Raw genomic sequence first — 22,995 nt, forward strand, 5'->3', positions numbered from 1 at the left:
TTAGAACAGGATCACGGAAAATGCTTGTCAATCAATCAATCAATCATATTTATTGAGTGCTTACTCTGTGCTGAACTCTGTATTAAGCGCTTGGGAGAGTATGATACAACAGAATTAGGAGACATGTTCCCTGCTCATAATGAGCTTACATGAATCTGGATTGTGAGCCCCCGCAGGGGCAGAGACTGTGTCTAAATCCCACCTGTATAGTCTTTCCCAGTGCTTAGAACAGGGCTCCGCACATGGTAAGCGCTTAATAAATATACTACTTCTTCTCCTCTCCCTCTCTGGTCTCACCTTTTAAGTATGTACAAGGTTAATTATTTAACACTCAGAAGGGGCACGCCTCCCATTTCCATGCCCCCCACCTTACCTCCTTCCCTTCCCCACAGCACCTGTATATATGTATATATATTTGTACAGATTTATTACTCTATTTATTTATTTATTCATTTTACTTGTACATATCTATTCTATTTATTTTATTTTGTTAATATGTTTGGTTTTGTTCTCTGTCTCCCCCTTCTAGACTGTGAGCTCACTGTTGGGTAGGGACCGTCTCTATATGTTGCCAACTTGTACTTCCCAAGTGCTTAGTACAGTGCTCTGCACACAGTAAGCGCTCAATAAATACAATTGATTGATTGACTGAAGCCTGAAGAGAGAGTAGGTGGCTCTAGAAAGGCCTAAGAAAATTTTTTTGGAATAGTGGTAGTCCGAATTTTTGTGACAAAATTTTTGAAGTTTTACTAAATCACTTCTGAAGTGAAAGGTGCTTCGTTTGAGGAATCCCAGGGTAACAGATGAGCTCGACACACACCTGATTCTACAAAAATAAGTTGCTCCAAGTATGGGAACAAGGCTTCACAATTAGTAAATGGAGACACACGGACTTTCAGAGTGCAAATTCGGGAAACGCTGCTTATTTCAGTAGAATTGTGAGCTCTTTGTGGGCAGGGAATGTGTTTGATGTCATAGTGTACTCTCCCAAGCGTTTAGTACAGGGCTTTGAACACAATAAGCACTCAATAAATATGATTAATGATTAATAATAATAATAAGGGCTCAGCAACTACCTGTTTTTCTGAGCAACTACATTAAAATGAGCCCAACTAATCCTTCCAATTAGGACAGGGGATAGAAAAAGTGTCCGTTTCTACCTCAACCCTAGCTCGCCAGAACATGCTGCTTGGTGAAACTGTACCTGAATCATGGGACAGTTCAGTCAGTAGCATCGATTGATCACATTTACTGAGCACTTAATTTGTGCAGAGCACTGAACTGAGTGATTGGGAGAGTACAGTACAACCGAGTTGACATTGTCTTCTAAAATGAAGGACCGTGGTGTGGGAGGTGTGTGCATGTATAAAGATGTATGTGGATATACACACAAATAATAATAATAATGATGGCATTTATTAAATGCTTACTATGTGCAAAGCACTGTTCTAAGCGCTAGGGAGGTTACAAGGTGATCAGGTTGTCCCACGGGGGGCTCACAGTCTTAATCCCCATTTTACAGATGAGGGAACTGAGGTCCGGAGAAGTTAAATGACTTGCCCACAATCACACAGCTGATAATTGGCAGAGCTGGGATTTGAACCCATGACCTCTGACTCCAAAGCCCGGGCTCTTTTCCACTGAACCACACTATCATGCATGCATTTATACATATATAATAAGAATAAGAATAATTATAGTATTTGTTAAGCGCTTTCTAGGTGACAAGAACTGTTCTAAGCGCTGGAGCAGATGCAAGATAATCGGGCTGGACATAGTTCCTGTCCCACATGGGACTCACAGTCTCAATCCCCTTTTACAGATGAGGTAACTGAGGCACAGAGAAGTGAAGCGGCTTGTCCAAGGTCACATAGCAGACATGTGGCAGAGCTGGGATTAGAATCCACATCCTCTGACTCCCAAGCCCTTTGCACACAGTAAGCGCTCAATAAATACAATTAATTGATTGATGTTCTTTCCACTAGGCCATGCTGTTTCCTGTAATACATGCATATTATATTATTATTATTATCAAGTGTCGTCAAGTCATTTAATAATAATAAAAATGACATTTATTAAGCGCTTACTACGTGCAAAGCACTGTTCTAAGCACTGGGGAGGTTACAAGGTGATGAGGTTATCCCATGGGGGGCTCCCAGTCTTAATCCCCATTTTACAGATGAGGTAACTGAGGCCCAGAGAAGTTAAGTGACTTGCCCCAAGTCACACAGCTGACAAGTGGCAGAGCCGGGATTTGAACCCATGACCTCTGACTCCAAAGCCCGTGCTCTTTCCACTGAGCCACACTGCTTCTCATAGCTACTCTGTGGATGTATTTTCTCCAGAATGCCCTGTCTTCTGCCATAATCCATAACCTCGCTAACAATTCTTCCGTTATCTTTGTTACGGTTATAGTATATTAATATAATATGTAATTATTATATATCCTAATATATAATATGAATGAATACAATACTATCAATAGGGTAGAGGGAAATGATATCCTGTAGAATACAATCTCCTATGACCTTGATACAACGGATAAAGATTAATCCTTTTTCAGAGACTGTAGGTGGTAATAATGGTTTCCAAAAATTGAAAATTAAAACCCAGAGCATGATCAAAAAGCATAGTTACCAGCTTTGCTATGGCTTCAGAAATCACATCCTTTATTTTAATGTGATGTAATTTGTAATGTTGGCAAAGGGCTTCAGCAATGGTAGACTTTCCCACTGCAGGAGGACCGACGATACAAATCTTGATTGGCTGAAATAGAAGGAACGTGAAAAATATAGTCCTTAAGTATATGTCGCACACCACATGGGAAATGGATAATTTTCATTTCAGAGGGAGATACAGGCATGCGTTGGTGCATCTTTTTAAAAATATATAAACCTCTTTGAGTTGAGTGTTGTCTCTGTCTGGAAAGTCCCTCTCCACGCCCAAAATCACCAAGCCGCGGCTCTCCCCATAGACAACTCTGCTGAAGTCCCATCTCCTCCTAGAAGCCTTCCCTGATTAATTCAGGGAACCCCAGTCGCATCTGTCCCTTCCCAAGTGCTTAGAACAGGGTTCTGCACACAGTAAGTACTCAATAAATATGATTGAATGAATGAATGTGCCCAACAGTCAACCACACCCTTCGTTTAGTTTCTTCCTATCCCCATCACTCACATAAATGCGTATATTTTCATTTTTTAAATATATTTTTCTATACCTTCAGCTATTTGTGCAGATGTTGGTCCCGATAGGTCTGTTCTGCTTCCTGCTTTATCCTTGTTCTTTTTCCCACTAATCTTGGGGGCCTCCCCTGTTAAATTGGAAGCGCTTTGAGGGCAGGGAAAGTTTCTTTGCTACTGTTCTACTTTCCCAAGCACTTAGTGATAAGGGTGGATCACTCAAGCGCTCAGTACAGTGCTCGGCACACAGGAAGCGCTCAATAAATATGACCAAATGAATGAATGAACAGTGGATGAGCCAGGGTCCGGAGGCTTGTGAGCCCACTGTTGGGTAGGGACTGTCTCTATATGTTGCCAACTTGTACTTCCCAAGCGCTTAGTACAGTGCTCTGCACACAGTAAGCGCTCAATAAATACGATTGATTGATTGATTTGGGGCCAAGAAGTTGTGTGAAGGAACTGATTAGAGTCCGAGTGTTTTACCCAGTACCACCTACATACTCTCTCCCCTTCCAGACATGTTCCCGCTGGATACTAATTCTACTGTAATAACAATAATAATAATGTGTGGTATTTGTTAAGTGTTTACTACATGCCAGGCACTGTGCAAAGCGCTGGGATGGAGACAATCAATCAATCAATCAATCATATTTATTGAGCGCTTACTGTGTGCAGAGCACTGTACTAAGCGCTTGGGAAGTACAAGTTGGCAACATATAGAGACGGTCCCTACCCAACAGTGGGTAGGGAGTAGGGACAAGCAAATCGAGTTGTCCCGTGGGGCGCACAGTCTCGATCCCCATTTTTCGGATCAGGTAACTGAGGCCCAGAGAAGTGACTTGCCCAAGGTCACACAGCAGACAGGTGGCCGAGCCGGGATTAGAACCCATGACCGTCTAATTCCCAGGCCCGGGCTCTATCCACTATGCCACGCGGCTGCTTGTGGTTTTCCAGAAGGTTAGTACGGTGCTCGGCACATGGTAAGCTCCCACTAAACAGCATCGATGATCCAACGTTTAGAACAGTGCTTTGCACATAGTAAGCGCTTAATAAATGCCATCATTATTATTATTATTATGAAGGGGTGCAGAGTGTAATGACAGAGTTAAGTGTCCTGTGGCACCATGACTCGGAAGGGAGTTCTTCTGGTTGCTGCCAGGCCCGTGTTAGCCAGCTCTTTTCAGGATTCCTGCTAGGCTTGTCCGCTCTGGTCTGAACCCTTCAGCAGTTGTATTTATTGAGCGCTTACTGTGGGCAGAGCACTGTATTATGCGCCAGGGAGAGTACAATACAATAACAAACGGACGCATTCCCTGCTCACAGCGATCAATCAATTGTATTTATTGAGCACTTACTGCATGCAGAGCACTGTACTAAGCTCTTGGGAAGTCCAAGTTGGCAACATATAGAGACAGTCCCTACCCAACAGTGGGCTCACAGTCTAGAAGAACGTATTAACATATTAAATAGAATAGATATGTACAAGTAAAATATTATGACGCTGATTGATCTAGACTGTGAGCCCACTGTTGGGTAGGAACTGTCTCCCTATGTTGCCAACTTGGGCTTCCCAAGCGCTTAGCCCAGTGCTCTGCACACAGTAAGCGTTCAATAAATACGATTGATTGACTGATATGTACAAGTAAAATATTATGATGATGATTGATCTAGACTGTGAGCCCACTGTTGGGTAGGGACTGTCTCTATATGTTGCCAACTTGGACTTCCCAAGCTCCAAATTACTCAATCCCATGCCCTGCTGCCACCACCTCCCTGGAGTACCTCTAATGTCTCCGAAGCCAGCCTGGATCAACACTGGCAGTGGGAGCAAAGGAATTGTGCATCGGGTCACAGCAGGAGTGATTTGACCTACTGAGAGCTCACCTCCTCCAGGAGGCCTTCCCAGACTGAGCCCCCTCCTTCCTCTCCCCCTCATCCCCCTCTCCATCCCCCCGTCTTACCTCCTTCCCTTCCCCACAGCACCTGTATATATGTATATATGTCTGTACATATTTATTACTCTATTTATTTATTTTACTTGTTCATATCTATTCTATTTATTTCATTTAGTTAATATGTTTGGTTTTGTTCTCTGTCTCCCCCTTCTAGACTGTGAGCCCACTGTTGGGCAGGGACCGTCTCCATATGTTGCCAACTTGGACTTCCCAAGCGAGCGAGCTTACAGTCTGGTGGCGGGGAGACAGATGTTAATTACAAATATGGACATAATCAATCAATCATATTTATTGAGCGCTTACTGTGTGCAGAGCACTGTACTAAGCGCTTGGGAAGTCCAAGTTGGCAACATGTAGAGCCAGTCCCTACCCAACAGTGGGCTCACAGTCTAAAAGGGGGAGACAGAGAACAAAACTAAACATACTAACAAAATAAAATAAATAGAATAGATATATACAAGGAAAATAAATAAATAAATAAATAAATAAATAAATAAATAAATAAATAAATAAAAATAGAGTAATAAGTATGTACAAACATACATAAGTGCTGTGGGGTTGGGAGGGGGGAAGAACAAAGGGAGCAAGTCAGAGTGACGAAGATGGGAGTAGAAGAGGAAAGAGGGCTTAGTCAGGGAAGGCCTCTTGGAGGAGATGTGCCTTCAATAAGGCTTTGAAGCGGGGGAGAGTCATTGTCTGTTGGATTTGAGGAGGGAGGGCATTCCCGGCCAGAGGCAGGATGTGGGCGAGGGGTCGGGTGCGAGATGGGGCGATCGAGGCACAGCGAGCAGGTTTAGCGTTAGAGGAGAGAAATGTGCTGGGCTGTAGTAGGAGAGTAGGGAGGAGAGGTGGGAATGGGAGAGTTGATGGAGTGCTTTAAAGCCAAGGGAGAGGAGTTTTGGTTTGATGCGGAGGTGGATCAATCAATCAATCAATCAATCGTATTTATTGAGCGCTTACTGTGTGCAGAGCACTGTACTAAGCGCTTGGGAAGTACAAGTTGGCAACATACAGAGACAGTCCCTACCCAACGGTGGGCTCACAGTCTAAAAGGGGGAGGCAGAGAACAAAACCAAACATACTAGCAAAATAAAATAAATAGAATAGATAGGTACAAGTAAAATAAATAAATAAATAGAGTAATAAATCTGTACAAACATATATACATACATACAGGTGCTGTGGGGAAGGGAAGGAGGTAAGATGGGGGGGATGGAGAGGGGGACGAGGGGGAGAATGGATGGGCAACCACTGGAGTTCTTTGAGGAGTGGAGTGACATGTCAATCAATCAATCAATCGTATTTATTGAGCGCTTACTGTGTGCAGAGCACTGTACTAAGCGCTCGGGAAGCGCAAGTTGGCAACACATAGAGACGGTCCCTACCCAACAGTGGGCTCACAGTCTTTCTAGAAATACGATCCGGGCAGCAGAGTGAAGTATGGACTGGAGTGGGAAGAGGCAGGAGGCTTGGGAGGTCAGCAGGGAGACTGATGCAGTCATCCAGGTGGGATAGGATGAGTGATTGTATTAATGTGGTAGCAGTTTGGATGGAGAGGAAAGGGTGGATTTTAGTGATGCCGTGAAGGTGGGACCAACAGGATTTAGTGATGGATTGAATACGTAAGTTGAATCTCCCCCTTCTAGACTGTGAGCCCGTTGTTGGGTAGGGACCAGCTCTATATGTTGCCGACTTGTGCTTCCCAAGCGCTTAGTACAGTGCTCTGCACACAGTAAGCGCTCAATAAATATGATTGAATGAATGAATGAATGAATGAATGAATGAATGAATGAAAGTGACCTGTAATACAACAGAGGGAAAGTGTCCGGTAATGCAACAGAGGAAAATAATAATAATTATGGTATTTGTTAAGCTCTTACTATGCACCAGGCACTGTTCTAAATGCTGGGGTAGATATAATAATAATAATAATAATAATAATGGTGGTATTTGCTAAGCTCTTACTATGTGCCAGGCACTGTTCTAAATGCCGGGGTAGATATAATAATAATAATAATAATAATAATAATGGTTATATTTGTTAAGCTCTTACTATGTGCCAGGCACTGTTCTAAATGCTGGGGTAGATATAATAATAATAACAATAATAATAATAATAATGGTGGTATTTGTTAAGCTCTTACTATGTGCCAGGCACTGTTCTAAATGCTGGGGTAGATAATAATAATAATAATAATAATAATAATAATAATAATAATAATAATGATAATGGTGGTATTTGTTAAGCGCTTACTATGTGCGAAGCACCGTTCTAAGCGCTGGAGGGGATATAAGGTGATTCATTCATTCATTCATTCAATCGTATTTATCGAGCACTTACTGTGTGCAGAGCACTGGACTAAGCGCTTGGGAAGTACAAGTTGGCAACATCTAGAGACGGTCCCTACCCAACAGGGGCCTCACAGTCTAGAAGGGGGAGACAGACAACAAAACAAAACATACTAACAAAATAAAATAAGTAGAATAAATATGTACAAGTAAAATAAATAAATAAATAAATAAATAGAGTAATAAATACGTACAAACATATATACATATCTACAGGTGCTGTGGGGAAGGGAAGGAGGTAAGGAGGGGGGGAGGGGGAGAGGTGATCAGGTTGTCCCCTATGGGGCTGACAGTCTTAATCCCCATTTTACAGATGAGGTAACTGAGGCACAGAGAAGTTAAGTGACTTGCCCAGGGCCACACGGCAGACAGGTGGCAGAGCTGGGATGAGAACCCATGACCTTCTGACTCCCGGAATCGTGCTCTATCCACTAAGCCACTCTCCTCCTCCAATCGTCTTATCTTGTCTTATGCCGTCGAGTGGCCTCCGACCCATAGCGACACCACAGACCCAGCTCTCCCAGTACGCCCCGCTCTCCAGGAGGCCTTCCCAAACTGAGCCCCTTCCTTCCTCTCCCCCTCGTCCCCCTCTCCATCCTCCCCATCTTACCTCCTTCCCTTCCCCACAGCACCTGTATATATGTTTGTACATATTTATTATTCTATTTATTTATTTATTTTACTTGTACCTATCTATTCTATTTATTTTATTTTGTTAGTATGTTTGGTTTTGTTCTCTGTCTCCCCCTTCTAGACTGTGAGCCCACGGTTGGGTAGGGACCGTCTCTAGATGTTGCCGCCTTGTACTTCCCAAGCGCTTAGTACAGTGCTCTGCACACAGTAAGCGCTCAATAAATACGATTGATTGATCGATCGTTCTGGTAGTCTATCGAGAGAGTTTTCTTGCTAAACAGAGAAGCAGCGTGGCTCAGTGGAAAGAGCACGGGCTTTGGAGTCAGAGGTCATGGGTTCGAATCCCGACTCTGCCACATCTGCTGGGTGACCTTGGGCAAGTCACTTAACTTCTCGGAGCCTCAGTTACCTCATCTGTAAAATGGGGATGAAGACTGTGAGCCCCACATGGGACAACCTGATCACCTTGTAACCTCCCCAGCACTTAGAACAGTGCTCTCTGCACATAGTAAGCGCTTAATAAATGCCATTATTATTATTATTATTATTATTAAACATGTGGAAGTGGTTTACCATTGCCACCTTCCACACAGTAAACTGGAGTCTCTGCTCTTGACCGTCTCCCATGCTGCTGCTGCCCGGCACGGGGGAGTTTTGACTTATGCTTTCCCTCTATTGCATTACAAGTCACTTTCCCTCTGATATAAGAGTGGACACTTTCCCCTTGGTTCGCATTTAAACTGCTGACTTGGTGGTGTCTCTCACTTATCCAGTTCAGCTTGACCTTGGTCAGCTGGAGAAGCAGTGTGGCTCAGTGGAAAGAGCCCAGGCTTTGGAGTCAGAGGTCTGGGGTTCAAATCCCGGCTCCGCCAGTTCATTCAATCGTATTTATTGAGCACTTACTGTGTGCAGTGCACTGTACTAAGCGCTTGGGAGGCCTTCCCAGACTGAGCCCCTTCCTTCCTCTCCCCCTTTCCCCCTCTCCATCCCCCCCATCTTGCCTCCGTCCCTTCCCCACAGCACCTGTATAGATGTTTGTACATATTTATTACTCTATTTATTTATTTATTTTACTTGTACATATCTATTCTATTTATTTTATTTTGTTAGTATGTTTGGTTTTGTTCTCTGTCTCCCCCTTTTAGACTGTGAGCCCACTGTTGGGTAGGGACTGTCTCTATATGTTGCCAATTTGTACTTCCCAAGCGCTTAGTACAGTGCTCTGCACACAGTAAGCGCTCAATAAATACAATTGATGTTGATGATGATGACAAGTTGGCAACAATTGTCAGCTGTGTGACTTTGGGCAAGTCACTTAACTCCTCTGTTCCTCAGTTACCTCAGCTGTAAAATGGGGATGAAGACCATGAGCCCCCCGTGGGACAACCTGATCACCTCGTAATCTCCCCAGTGCTTAGAACAGTGCTTTGCACATAGTAAGCGCTTAATAAACGCCATCGTTATTATTATTCCTGTGAAACTGTGAAAGTTAAGAATAGAAATCATTCTGCAGCAGAAAGCATAGAGCAGCTGCCCAAGCGAAGCACAGGGCATGACCCAAGCTTCTCTGTAAATGACTAAATCATAATAATTATGGTATTTATTAAGTGCTTACTATGGGCCACGCACCGTACTAACCGCTGGGGTGGATACAAACAAAACGGGTTGGACGCAGTCCCTGTCAGCCTTGGGGTTCATGGTCTCAATCCCCATTTTACAGCTGAGGCAACTGAGGCCCAGAGAAGTGAAGTGACTTGTCCAAGGTCACCCAGCAGACAAGTGGCGGAGCTGGGATTAGAACCCAGGTCCTTTTGTCTCCCAGGCTCATGCTCTATCCACTACACCATGCTGCTTCTTTATATAAATAAGATATAGATATAGATAAATCAGGCAAAAACTCCTCACCCTGGGCTTCAAGGCTGTCCATCACCTCACCCCCTCCTACCTCACCTCTCTTCTGTCCTTCTCCAGCCCAGCCCGCACCCTCCGCTCCTCCACGGCTAATCTCCTCACCGTACCTCGTTCTCACCTGTCCCACCATCGACCCCCGGCCCACGTCCTCCCCCGGGCCTGGAATGCCCTCCCTCTGCCCATCCGCCAAACTCGCTCTCTTCCTCCCTTCAAGGCCCTGCTGAGAGCTCACCTCCTCCAGGAGGCCTTCCCAGACTGAGCCCCTTCCTTCCTCTCCCCCTCGTCCCCCTCTCCATCCCCCCCATCTTACCTCCTTCCCTTCCCCACAGCACCTGTATAGATGGATATATGTTTGTACATATTTATTACTCTATTCATTTATTTATTTTGCTTGTACCTATCTATTCTATTTATTTTATTTTGTTAGTAAGTTTGGTTTTGTTCTCTGTCTCCCCCTTCTAGACTGTGAGCCCACTGTTGGGTAGGGACTGTCTCTATATGTTGCCAGCTTGTACTTCCCAAGCGCTTTAGTACAGTGCTCTGCACACAGTAAGCGCTCAATAAATATGATTGATTGATTGATTGAAAGCCCTACTGAGAGCTCACCTCCTCCAGGAGGCCTTCCCACACTGAGCCCCCTCCTTCCTCTCCCCCTCCTCCCCCCATCCCCCTACCTTACCTCCTTCCCCTCCCCACAGCACCTGTATATATGTATATACGTTTGTACGTATTTATTACTCTATTTAATAATTTATTTATTTTACTTGTACATATTTACTATTCTATTTATTTTATTTTGTTAATATGTTTTGTTTTGTTGTCTGTCTCCCCCTTCTAGACTGCGAGCCCACTGGTGGGCAGGGACCGTCTCTCTATGTTGCCAACTTGTCCTTCCCAAGGGCTTAGTCCAGCGCTCTGCACACAGTAAGCGCTCAATAAATACGATTGAATGAATGAATGAATAAATATCTAAATATCTAAATCATATAAACGGCATGTTACTTGTTGTGTAGGAGTAGCTGTGTGGCTCTGCCAGGTTTGTTTGCTTTTTATGGTATTTGTTAAGCATTTCCTATGTGCCAGGCAGTGCACTAAACACTGTAGTAGATGCAAGCTGATAGGATGGACATCTATTTATTTTGTTAATGATGTGCATATAGCTTTAATTCTATTTGGTCTGATGATTTTGACACCTGTCTACATGCTTTGTTTTGTTGTCTGTCTCCCCCTTCCAGACTGTGAGCCCATTGTTAGGTAGGTACCGTCTCTCTATGTTGCCGACTTGTACTTCCCAAGCGCTTAGTACAGTGCTTTGCACACAGTAAGCGCTCAATAAAGAAGATTGAATGAATGAATAGCCTTGTCCCACATGGGGCTCACGGTCTTCATCCCCATTTTCCAGATGAGGGAACTGAGGCCCAGAGAAGTGAAGTGACTTGCCCAAGGTCACAGAGCAGACAAGGAGACAAGCTGGGATTAGAACCCAGCTCTTTTTTACTCCCAGGCCCATACCATGTCCATTAAGCTATGTTGCCTGTTGTGTGACCTTGGGCAAGTTACATGACTTCTCCGGGCCTCAGTTTCCCCATCTGTAAAATGGGAACTTTTTTAATGGTATTCATTAAGTTATTACTTTGTCAAGCGCTGTTCGAAGCACTGAGGTAGATTAAAATCAATCATCGGGCACAGTCCCTGCCCCGCATGGGGCTCACAGTCTGAGAAGGAGACTGTAGACTAGATGGTAAACTCATTATAGGTCAGTAATGTGTCCTCTAATTCTGTCCAATTGTATTATCCCAAGCGCTTAGTACAGTGCTCTGCACACAGTAAGCGCTCAATAAATACGACTGAATGGATGAATGAATGAATTCTCCCAAGCGCTTAGTACAGTGCTCTGACATAGTAGCGCTCAATAAATTCAGAGAAGCAGCGTGTCTTAGTGGAAAGGGCCTGGGCTTGGGAGTCAGAGGTTGTGGGTTCTAATTCCGCCTCCACCACTTACCAGCTGTATGACTTTGGGCAAGTCACTTAACTTCTCTGTGCCTCAGTTACCTCAACTGTAAAATGGGGGTTAAGCCCGTGAGCTCCGCGTGAGACAACCTGATGACCTTGTATCTACCCCAGCGCTTAGAACAGTGGTTGGCACATAGTAAGCGCTTAACAAATACCGTCGTTATTATTATTATTATTATTATGAATACCTTTGATTGATAGGAGAAGCAGCGTGGCTCAGTGAAAAGAGCACGGGCTTTGGAGTCAGAGGTTATGGGTTCAAATCACGGCTCTAACACTTGTCAACTGTGTGACTTTGGGCAAGTCACTTAACTTCTCTGTGCCTCAGTTACCTCATCTGTAAAATGGGGATTAAGACTGTGAGCCCCATGTGGGACAACCTGATCACCTTGTAACCTCCCCTGCCCTTAGAACAGTGCTTTGCACACAGTAAGTGCTTAATAAACGCCATTATTATTATTATAGGAGGGACAACAGATATTGAATCCTCATTTTACAGCTGAGGAAACTGAGATATAGAGAAGTTAAGTGACTTGCCCAAAGTCATACAGCAGACAAACGGTGGAGCTGGGATTAGAACTCAGGTCCTCCGACTCTTAGGCCTGTGTTCATCTCGCTAGGGCACACTGCTTCTCCTCCGAAACAAATAACTTTCTGTTTATATGATTTAGCTTTTTACAGATAAATGCCTGTTCTGCTCCCTACTTAAAGTCTGAGCCCAATGTGGACAGTGGACAGTGTACGACCTAAATAACTCGTATCTATCCCAGGGCTTAGAACAATGCTTGAAACATAGTAAATGCTTAACAAATACAATAATGATAATAATATTTGCCGCAGCTGGCTGGTTCCCCAGAGCACACTACTATTTTCTAATTTAACAGATGACTTCAAGAAGTAGTAATCAGGGAACTTTTTGAGTGCCTACTGGGAAAGCTAGCTGAATAGCAGATGAAAGTTTTGCGATTTTACAGTTGGAGCGGGTCTGCCCTAACGTCTTATTTTCTTTCTCCAACTATCCCGTATTTACTCGGAGCGGATAATAGAACACTCTTATCCCCAAGTCACACTGTACTTTCATAAAATGCCAGAGTTAAGCAGGCTGTTTGTTCAGAACACGTATTGATTAAGCCACTTATTACTATCAACTTGTGTCAAATTCAATAGTTATTAAGTGTTGATTAAATGTTGGTAAATATAGATAGTTTTCCATTTGTTATCTTCAATCCTTGCCCAAGTTGAAGTTTTCAAAAGTTCAGAATGGGCCTAGCTTGCTCATACGAGAATTGAAAGAACGCCCACTCCCAACAACAACAACAACAAATTCAGGCAGTACTATTTTCGAAACAATCCTCCTTGGACAAATCGAGAGTTTCAACAACATTCGAAAAATAATTACCAATAATCCTCTTTTTTTCTTGTATTCTTTGAAGATTTTTCCGATACTGTCCACCAACCCTGCTTGAGCAACCCATCTAATGTTAAAATTTTCTTTCAAAAATACGGCTTCCATTCGCAGGTTCACCAGTAACTGGTCTAGAGACGCTTGCTAAAAAAAAAGTCATAGGAATGATAATTAGAGTTTGGGGGTTTCTTTTTTAGACAATCTCATCAGACCAATTCTCCTCTACTTACTTCTAGCCTAAAAATAACTAAAATATCACCAAACAAAAAAACACTAATAATTAAAGAACAAAACATTTTTCAATACTATGATATCAGTAAACTGTGGCAACTTGCTTGTTTCAGGTGGGAAATTCTCATAAATAATTATGATAATAATTATTATCACGTAATAATAATAATCCCATATAATCACTTCTACAATATTAATCTTTTATTTTAATCAAATCTATACTCTCTGTATTTAAACTCTCTATTTCTAAAATGAAAAGCCACAATCTAGGCTATGCTGGTGGCACAAAAGCCATAAAAATAGAACAAACTATTAAATACCAATCAGTCATATTTTTTCAGTCATTGCTGAGTGCAGAGCACTGTACTAAGCACTTGGGAGAGTACAATACAATTACTAGACATGATTCCAGCCCTCAAGGATCTTGAAAATCTAGTGGAGGAAAATGACACTAAAATAAATTACAGATAGAGGGGTGCAAAAAAGTTGTGTAGATAGTTCCTATGGTGAGGGAAGTGAGACTACAATGGAAAGTGAATTCTAATTTGACTTTATCCTGGCAATTTATTTTTCAAAATCTGAGCCTAATTAGCAATGCAAATTTTAAATTTCAACAGCATTAAATGACTATTCCGGTAAGATCTAGAGTAGGACTATCAGGGTGTTCGTGCCTTTTTTCATTCAGTAAATTTTCACTGTAACTCAGCCTTCAGCAATTCAGTCATTGGAAATGTTGATTGCCTGACACTTTCTTGAGGTATTCAAGGGACAATAAGCGCACCACCTGTATATATGTATATATGTTTGTACGTATTTATTACTCTATTTATTCATTTATTTTATTCGTACATATTTATTCTATTTATTTTATTTTGTTAATATGTTTTGTTTTGTTTCTGTCTCCCCCTTCTAGACTGTGAGCCCGCTGTTGGGTAGGGACCGTCTCTATATGTTTCCAACTTGTGCTTCCCAAGCGCTTAGTACAGTGCTCTGCACACAGTAAGCGCTCAATAAATATGATTGAATGAATGAATGAGTCCGTTGAAAGTAGAATTCACCTTTATCAAGAAAATTGTATCAAGGGAAAAGACCTGATTATTAAGTAAACTTCTGCATGGCAAGCGACGGCCCCCTTGTTTAGCCTGAATACCTATCTGAAAGGGGGCGGGAGATACATTTTCTTAAATACTTACAGAGCCTCTCTATTGCCTTCAGGGATTGTTTTCATTCAACATATTTTTAATTCAATTTCCCACAGCCATATTAATAGAGCTTTCTAAAGAGTTTAAGTGTTAAAGCTGAAAACATGAGAAGCAGTGCGGTCTAGAAAGAGCACAGGTCTGGGACTTTTAGACTGTGAGCCCACTGTTGGGTAGGGACTGTCTCTATATGTTGCCAACTTGTACTTCCCAAGCGCTTAGTCCAGTGCTCTGCACACAGTAAGCGCTCAATAAATACGATTGAATGAATGAATGAATGAGTCCATTGAAAGTAGAATTCAACCTTCATCAAGAAAATTGTATCAAGGGAAAAGACCTGATTATTAAGTAAACTTCTGCATGGCAAGAGACAGCCCCCTTGTTTAGCCTGAATACCTATCTGAAAGGGGGCGGGAGATACATTTTCTTAAATACTTACAGAGCCTCTCTATTGTCTTCAGGGATTGTTTTCATTCAACATATTTTTAATTCAATTTCCCACAGCCATTTTAATAGAGCTTTCTAAAGAGTTTAAGTGTTAAAGCTGAAAACATGAGAAGCAGTGCGGTCTAGAAAGACCACAGGTCTGGGACTTTTAGACTGTGAGCCCACTGTTGGGTAGGGACTGTCTCTATATGTTGCCAACTTGTACTTCCCAAGCGCTCAGTCCAGTGCTCTGCACACAGTAAGTGCTCAATAAATACGATTGATTGATTGATTGATTGACTCAAAGGACCTGGGTTCAAATCTCAACTTGCCATGGGCCCTCCCTCCTTAAATCTGCCAAACTGGCACACTTCCCCGCTTCAAAGCCCTACTGAAATCACTCGGTTGAGTGATTGAGTGATTGAGTGATTAAAATGCCATAGATAAATATGGTACTTACATCCACAGCCCATAAATGCTCTGATATTCATCCTATCTCCAACCCCACACCACTTACACACCCAATCTTACATTCTGCTGCTTCCTCTAATGTATCTTCTGTCTGTCCTCCACAAGACTGTAAGCACCTCCAGGGCAGGAATCATATCTACCAACACTACAGAATTCCCCCAGATGCTTATTACGGTGCTCTGCACACCATACTAAGTGCTCAATCAATATCATTTATTGATTGATTGACGGACTGACCTAAACAATAAACCAGACTATTTCCATGGCAAACTGACAGCGGTGATTGAAACAGCAGCAGTGGGTGAATGTAATTAAATGTCGGCTTTGGTGTCTCCACGAGAAGCAGCGTGGCTCGGTGGAAAGAGCCCGGGCTTTGGAGCCAGAGGTCAGGGGTTCAAACCCCAGCTCCGCCAATTGTCAGCTGTGTGACTTTGGGCAAGTCACTTCACTTCTCTGGGCCTCAGTTCCCTCATCTGTAAAATGGGGATCAAGACTATGAGCCCCGCGTGGGACAATCTGATCACCTTGTAACCTCCCCAGCACTTAGAACAGTCCTTTGCATGCAGTAAGCGCTTAATAAATGCCATTATTATTATTATTTTATGGCACACACCTAAAACTTCCTTCATTCCCTATATTTGTGCCTTACAGGTTCTACATCACTTTTCATATATGTTCCCTAATTACATTCCTTTAGAATGTAAGAGAACTTATTTGTAATGTGAGTCAAGTGATTTCCATCGACGCTATTCATCATCATCATCATCAATCGTATTTATTGAGCGCTTACCATGTGCAGAGCACTGTACTAAGCGCTTGGGAAGTACAAATTGGCAACATATAGAGACAGTCCCTACCCAACAGTGGGCTCACAGTCTAAAAGACTTTTAGCATCTAAAAGATGCTATTGTTCTAAGACCCCAAATTATTTTCTTTCCTCTGACAAGATTTAAGACTACTTTATTTGGGCTGATTTTATTTATCCTAAGTATTGGTGTATTATCATACTCTTTTAATTCACATATCGTCTAGGGCCTCCTCATTGTATTGTTACCTCTGTGAGGGCAGAGGCTGGGTCTTTGATTTATGTATGCTCCCCGAGCACCTAGCACAGTGCTCTGCACACAGAAGGCACTCAATCAATGCGGCTTCAGCTAATGCCCACAGTGACAAAAATGGCACATTTTTCTCCAGCTACAACTTAACTCGTGATCCAAACGGTTCAGGAGAATATATTGCTGCACATTTAAACTATTTCATTCAAACCTGCTCCTAAAAAAGATTTGGAAAAATAGTAACATTTATACTAACTGTCAGGTCTTTGGCTAAGAAAGCATTTTCCTTGGGGAATTTCTGGACTTTTCCAGAGCCGGCATTTTTACTGATGCACTGTTGAAGGAAAGAATAACTTATTTTATTGACACGGATATTTAAAATAAAATGAAAACAAACCAAAATAACACTGAAATGAAAAAAAAAAGATGTTGCACTATTCATATAAAAATGAAAATTAAGCACAATCTGCCAAGGTTCTCCCTCGTTCCCCTCCATGAGGACTCCAGCCTCCCCTCCCTCTTTTGGTCTAAGATGGCAGTATTTTCAAGAGCTCCATGTGGAAGAGTGGCCTAAAGGCTAGAGCATGGGCTTGGGTGTCAGAAGGACCTGGGTTCTAATCCCACCTCTGCCGCTTGCCCGCCGTGTAACCTCAGGCAAGTCACTTCACTTCCCTGTACTCTGCACTCCACCCCCTTACCCCCTCCTACCTCACCTCCCTACTCTCCTTCTACAGAAGCAGTGTGGCTCAATGGAAAGAGCCCGGGCTTTGGAGTCAGTGGTCAGGGGTTCGAATCCCGGCTCTGCCAATTGTCAGCTGTGTGACTTTGGGCAAGTCACTTCACTTCTCTGAGCCTCAGTTCCCTCATCTGTAAAACTGGGATTGACTGTGAGCCCCCGTGGGACAACCTGATCACCTTGTAACCTCCCCAGCACTTAGAACAGTGCTTTGCACATAGTAAGTGCATAATAAATGCCATCGTTACTATCATTATTACAACTCAGCTGTCAAACTTCACTCCTCCACTGCTAACCTTCTCACTGTGCCTCAATCTCTCCTATCTCACCGCCGACCCCTAGCCCACATCCTGCCTCTGTCCTGGAATACCCTCCCACTTCACATCGACGGACAATTACTCTCCCCACCTTCAAAGCCTTATTGAAGGCCCATCTCCTCCAAGAGGCCTTCCCTGACTAAGCCCTCCCTTTCCTCTTCTCCCACTCCCTTCTGGGCCACCCTGACTTGCATCCTTGGTTCTTTCCCCCATCCCAGCCCCACAGCACTTATGTACATGTCTGTAATTTATTTATTTGCATTGTACAGGTAAGGTGCAAGAACAATATCAAAATAGAGCATGTAAGTATTTTACCTTAACTATTTCTCCCAGAGTATGAAGAGAGTCATCCACGGCAATTAGGTAATGAGTCCTTGGCCTATGATCTGCTATATTTTGTAACACTCTGCAATACAACAACAACGAAAAATGAAAACTCAAGTTCCCTAATACAGAGAGATTTCAAAAAATCAAGCTAGCGGGGACAGGGAGTGGATTGTTGGGAATATTTTTGGTGGCTAAAGGCATTCTTTCACATAATAATAGTTGTGGAATTTGTTAAGCGCTTACTGTGTGCCAAGCACCCATCTAAGCGCTGGAGTAGATACAAGGTAATCAGGTTGGACTGAGTCCTTGTCCCACATTTATTCAATCATATTTATTGAGCACTTATTGTGTGCAGAGCACTATACTAAGTGCTTGGGAGACTCTAATATAGCAACACCAGATCCATTCCCTGCCCATAAAGAGTGACAGACAGGGGGCTCGTAGTCTTAATCCCCATTTTACAGGTGAGGTAACTGAGGCACAGAGAAGTGAAGTGATTTGCCCAAGGTCACACAGCAGACAAGTGGCAGAGCTGGGATTAGAACTCATGACCTCTGACCCAAAAGCCCGTGCTTTTTTCACCAGGTCATGCTACTTCCACGGTGGAAAGGATGACCTTCCCTGTCTAGATGGGCAGTTGCTATATATGCCAAGCCAGATTATGTGACAGGGACTTTAAAGGGGACATGGTCTGGGCAGAGGGGCATGGAAAATTATGCTCACTTCAAGGTGGTCATCTGTACTTCAGGTACAGGTGTCTTTAAAAAAATCAATGCATACCTAAAGAAATAAAAGCTTTCAAGGTATCCCAGCAGAAAGTCACTGCTGCAGGCTCCCCTGCTCTCCTTCACCGTGATATCCCACAAGGAAATTCACTCTCATTAAGCCTGGCAGCAGCTAGAACACCGATGAGCGGGAGAGGATTTCGCAGGAGGGATCCACGTCAGCAGCCGAGGGATCTCATGGGACCCGGCAAAAAACCGAAAACTAGGCCAAATCACCTTCTGTAGCATCCTCTAGACTGTAAGTTTGTTATGGGCAGGGAACGGGTCTACCAGCTCTGTTATATTGAACTCAAGCGCTTAGTACCATGTAAGCCCTCAGTACAGTAGAGCCTTTAATCAATAGAGAAGCAGCTTGGCTCAATGGAAAGAGCACGTGCTTGGGAGTCAGAGGTAATGAGTTCAAATCCCGGCTCCGCCAATTGTCAGCTGTGTGACTTTGGGCAAGTCACTTAACTTCTCTGGGCCTCAGTTACCTCATCTGTAAAGTGGGGAGGAAGACTGTGAGCCCCACGTGGTACAATCTGATCGCCTTTTATCCTCCCCAGCGCTTAGAACAGTGCTTTGCACATAGTAAGCGCTTGACAAATGTCATTATTATTATTATTAAATACAATCGATTGATTGTATTAATCTCACCTCCTCCAGGAGGCCTTCCCAGACTGAGCCCCTTCCTTCCTCTCCCCCTCGTCCCCCTCTCCATCCCCCATCTTACCTCCTTCCCTTCCCCACAGCACCTGTATATATGTATATATGGTTGTACATATTTATTACTCTATTTATTTATTTATTTATTTATTTATTTTACTTGTACATTTCTATCCTATTTATTTTATTTTGTTGGTATGTTTGGTTCTGTTCTCTGTCTCCCCCTTTTAGACTGTGAGCCCACTGTTGGGTAGGGACTGTCTCTATATGTTGCCAGCTTGTACTTCCCAAGCGCTTAGTACAGTGCTCTGCACATAGTAAGTGCTCAATAAATACAATTGATTGATTGATTGATTGATTGAATATGAATACCCAGGCCACATTTGCTGCCAGAACATTCTCCTCTTCCTACCCAGATGGCCATAACACAAGGACTGCCCTAGTCTCTGAGGGGAGAATAGAGCTCAGTGGGTATGCATCAACTAATCAATCAAGCAATCAATGTTTTTATTGAATGAATCCTGTGTGCAGGGCACTGTGCTAAGCATTTGGGAGAGCACAGTGTAATTCAGTCATATTGTAGCACTCAATTAATACCACTGACTGAATGATAGACGTGACCCCCGCTCTATAAGAGCAGACAATCTAGTAGGGGAACAATCTTTTGGAGCTCAGTAATGCCATCAAGCTTTCCAACCAGGCTTTCCCTCAAGGTTTGGGCTAAAAGCCTCTCCAGAAAAATAGTACAAAAGGAGAAGGCAACACACGCCTTGCTCCTCCCTTTTGCGGGGGGGAGTTTGAGAACCTGAAATTGATAATAAAGTCAACCTTATCTATGCATAAGTAATTTGGGGAAAGATTCATATTCATAAAGAATTCTTCATTTTGAAGTGAGAAGACAGGTCTATCAACTCTGTTGTATTGCACCCCCTCAAGTTGTATTTATCGAGTTGTCGAGTGCTTACTGTGTGCAGAGCACTGCACTAAGCCAATGGGAGAATAGAATATAACAGTATAACAGACACATTTCCTAATCAGCGCTCTGCATACAATAAGCGCTCAGTAAACACCACTGATTGATTGAGGAGCATGTGAGTGGTTCTGTATGTGGACTGTAAGCTTCCTGTGGGCAGGAATCATGTCTAATAATAATAATAATAATAATAATAATAATAATGTTGGAATTTGTTAAGCGCTTACTATGTGCCAAGCACTGTTCTAAGCACTGGGGTAGATACAAGTTAATCAGGTTGTCCCAGGTGGGGCTCACAGTCTTCATCCCCATTTGACAGATGAGGTAACTGAGGCCCAGAGAAGTGAGGTGACTTTTCTGAGGTCACACAGCTAAGTGGCAGAGCTGGGATTAGGACTCATGACCTCTGACTCCCAAACCCAGGCTCTTTCCACTAAGCCGCACTGCTTCCCGACTGTATTATATTTTCCCAAGTGCTCAAATACCATTGATTGATTGGTCCTTGGTCAGTCAATCAATCAGTCATATTTATTGAGTGCTTACTATGTGCAGAGCACTGTACTAAGAACTTGCGAGAGTACAGTACAACAGAATTAAAAGACAAGTTCCTTCTGGACAAAACACTATATTATTATAGCACTATATTGTAGCACTGTAATCAATTCCTTGTCATAGGCTCTCGGTCCTGAAGTTGATAAATCAATCAGTGGTATTTATTTAGGACTTATTATGTGCAGAGCACTGTACTAAGCACTAGGGTGAGTACAATTCAAATGAATTAGCAGACACATTCCTCGCCCACAATGAGCTTCCAATTCCAACTCTATATGTTGCCAACTTGGACTTTATTTATTTATTTTACTTGTACATACCTATTCTATTTATTTCATTTTGTTAGTATGTTTGGTTTTGTTCTCTGTCTCCCCCTTCTAGACTGTGAGCCCACTGTTGGGTAGGGACTGTCTCTATATGTTGCCAGCTTGTACTTCCCAAGCGCTTAGTACAGTGCTCTGCACACTGTAAGTGCTTAATAAATACGATTGATTGATTGATTGATTGATTAGAGGGGGAGACAGATATGAATATGAATAAAGTCCCAAATCTCAGAACTGTGGCTGTCTTCTCTTCTCTATGGAGACTCAAATCTTGACCCAGCCCCATCCAAAATAAATGGCATTGCCCTGGAAATTAGCAGCAAGTTATTTCAGGAACCTTTGCCTTGTTTCTGTTTTTTACTACCATGATGCACCCTGCTTGAAGGGTTTGATTTTTAGGAGCAAATACTTCATTGAAAGAAATTACTCGTGCAAAAGCTTAATAGAAAATTCGTGATTTGGAGTCACCAGGTTTTATTTAATTGCCCGAAAGCTTTGCCTATCAAAAATACTTACCCTGCTAAATCAAGGATATGAATGGTTGGAATTATATTTGTTCCCTCACCAAAAATGGGCAATGCGGGAATCTCACCCAACCAAGCGTTCTGAAAAGAAATGAAAAGTTATTTCTAATATATAATGCTAGACATGCATTAGGATCATTAACTGGGGCTAGAGGATCTCTTGCCCAGCCATCTAGTAGCAGTTTAGGCCATCTGTTCAGTGCATGATAGTGACAGCAAGGATTTTACAGGGTTCCCCCTCTATGACCTTCATCGAGCACATTTTCGTGATAGTGCTAAATAATATAATTGCAGTATTTCTTAGAGCATACTCTAACTTTGTGAATGAGGCACTGGCTTTTCAGCGTGTGCCAACTTTACCTTGGCTCAAATGCCTCCTTCTTCGACATTCAATGGCTTCTTCCCCGACTCCTGAACCTTCGAACAACTCTGACTTGAATAGTGAGATTATCAACAGCCGTGTGTTTTCTGGCATTAGAATGATGAGAGAACTTCAATCTGTCAGCACAAGGCTGGGGATCATTCAATCATTCGGATTTATTCAGGGCTTATTGTGTGCGGAGCACTGCACTAATCGCTTGGGAGAATACAACAGAGATGGGTTGGGGGTGTTGGAGAGAATGTGTGTTTGTGTCCGTTTGTGTGTGTGTGTTCTTGCCCATTCCCTGCCTCTGGCCTGGAATGCCCTCCCTCCTCATAGTGATGGCATTTGTTAAGCGCTTAACCTCGATGACGATGATGATAAAAATAGTGATGGTATTTGTTAAGCGCTTAACCTCGATGATGATGATAATAATAATAATAGTGATGGTATTTGTTAAGCGCTTAACCTTGATGATGATGATGATGATAACTTGTACTTCCCAACTTGTACTTCCCAAGCGCTTAGTACAGTGCTCTGCACACAGTAAGCGCTCAATAAATACAATTGAATGAATGAATATCCCACAGACTATTACTCTCCCCTGCTTCAAAGCCTTACTGAA

At 42.8% G+C, this 22,995-nt stretch overlaps 1 protein-coding gene across 1 annotated transcript in view; it reads right to left on the minus strand.

Annotated features, from left to right (window-relative positions):
- AK7 (adenylate kinase 7) overlaps positions 1-22,995 on the minus strand; it is an 85,793-nt gene that overhangs the window by 27,772 nt on the left and 35,026 nt on the right. The window contains exons 9-13 of the mRNA XM_038746046.1: positions 22,002-22,090; positions 18,196-18,286; positions 17,084-17,161; positions 13,440-13,589; positions 2,638-2,766 (exon numbers count right to left, since the gene is read on the minus strand). Coding sequence (XP_038601974.1) covers positions 2,638-2,766; positions 13,440-13,589; positions 17,084-17,161; positions 18,196-18,286; positions 22,002-22,090 — 537 coding nt within the window. The remainder of the gene's footprint in view (positions 1-2,637; positions 2,767-13,439; positions 13,590-17,083; positions 17,162-18,195; positions 18,287-22,001; positions 22,091-22,995) is intronic.

This window comes from Tachyglossus aculeatus, chromosome 1, assembly GCF_015852505.1.
Source record: "Tachyglossus aculeatus isolate mTacAcu1 chromosome 1, mTacAcu1.pri, whole genome shotgun sequence".
Taxonomy (NCBI): domain Eukaryota; kingdom Metazoa; phylum Chordata; class Mammalia; order Monotremata; family Tachyglossidae; genus Tachyglossus; species Tachyglossus aculeatus.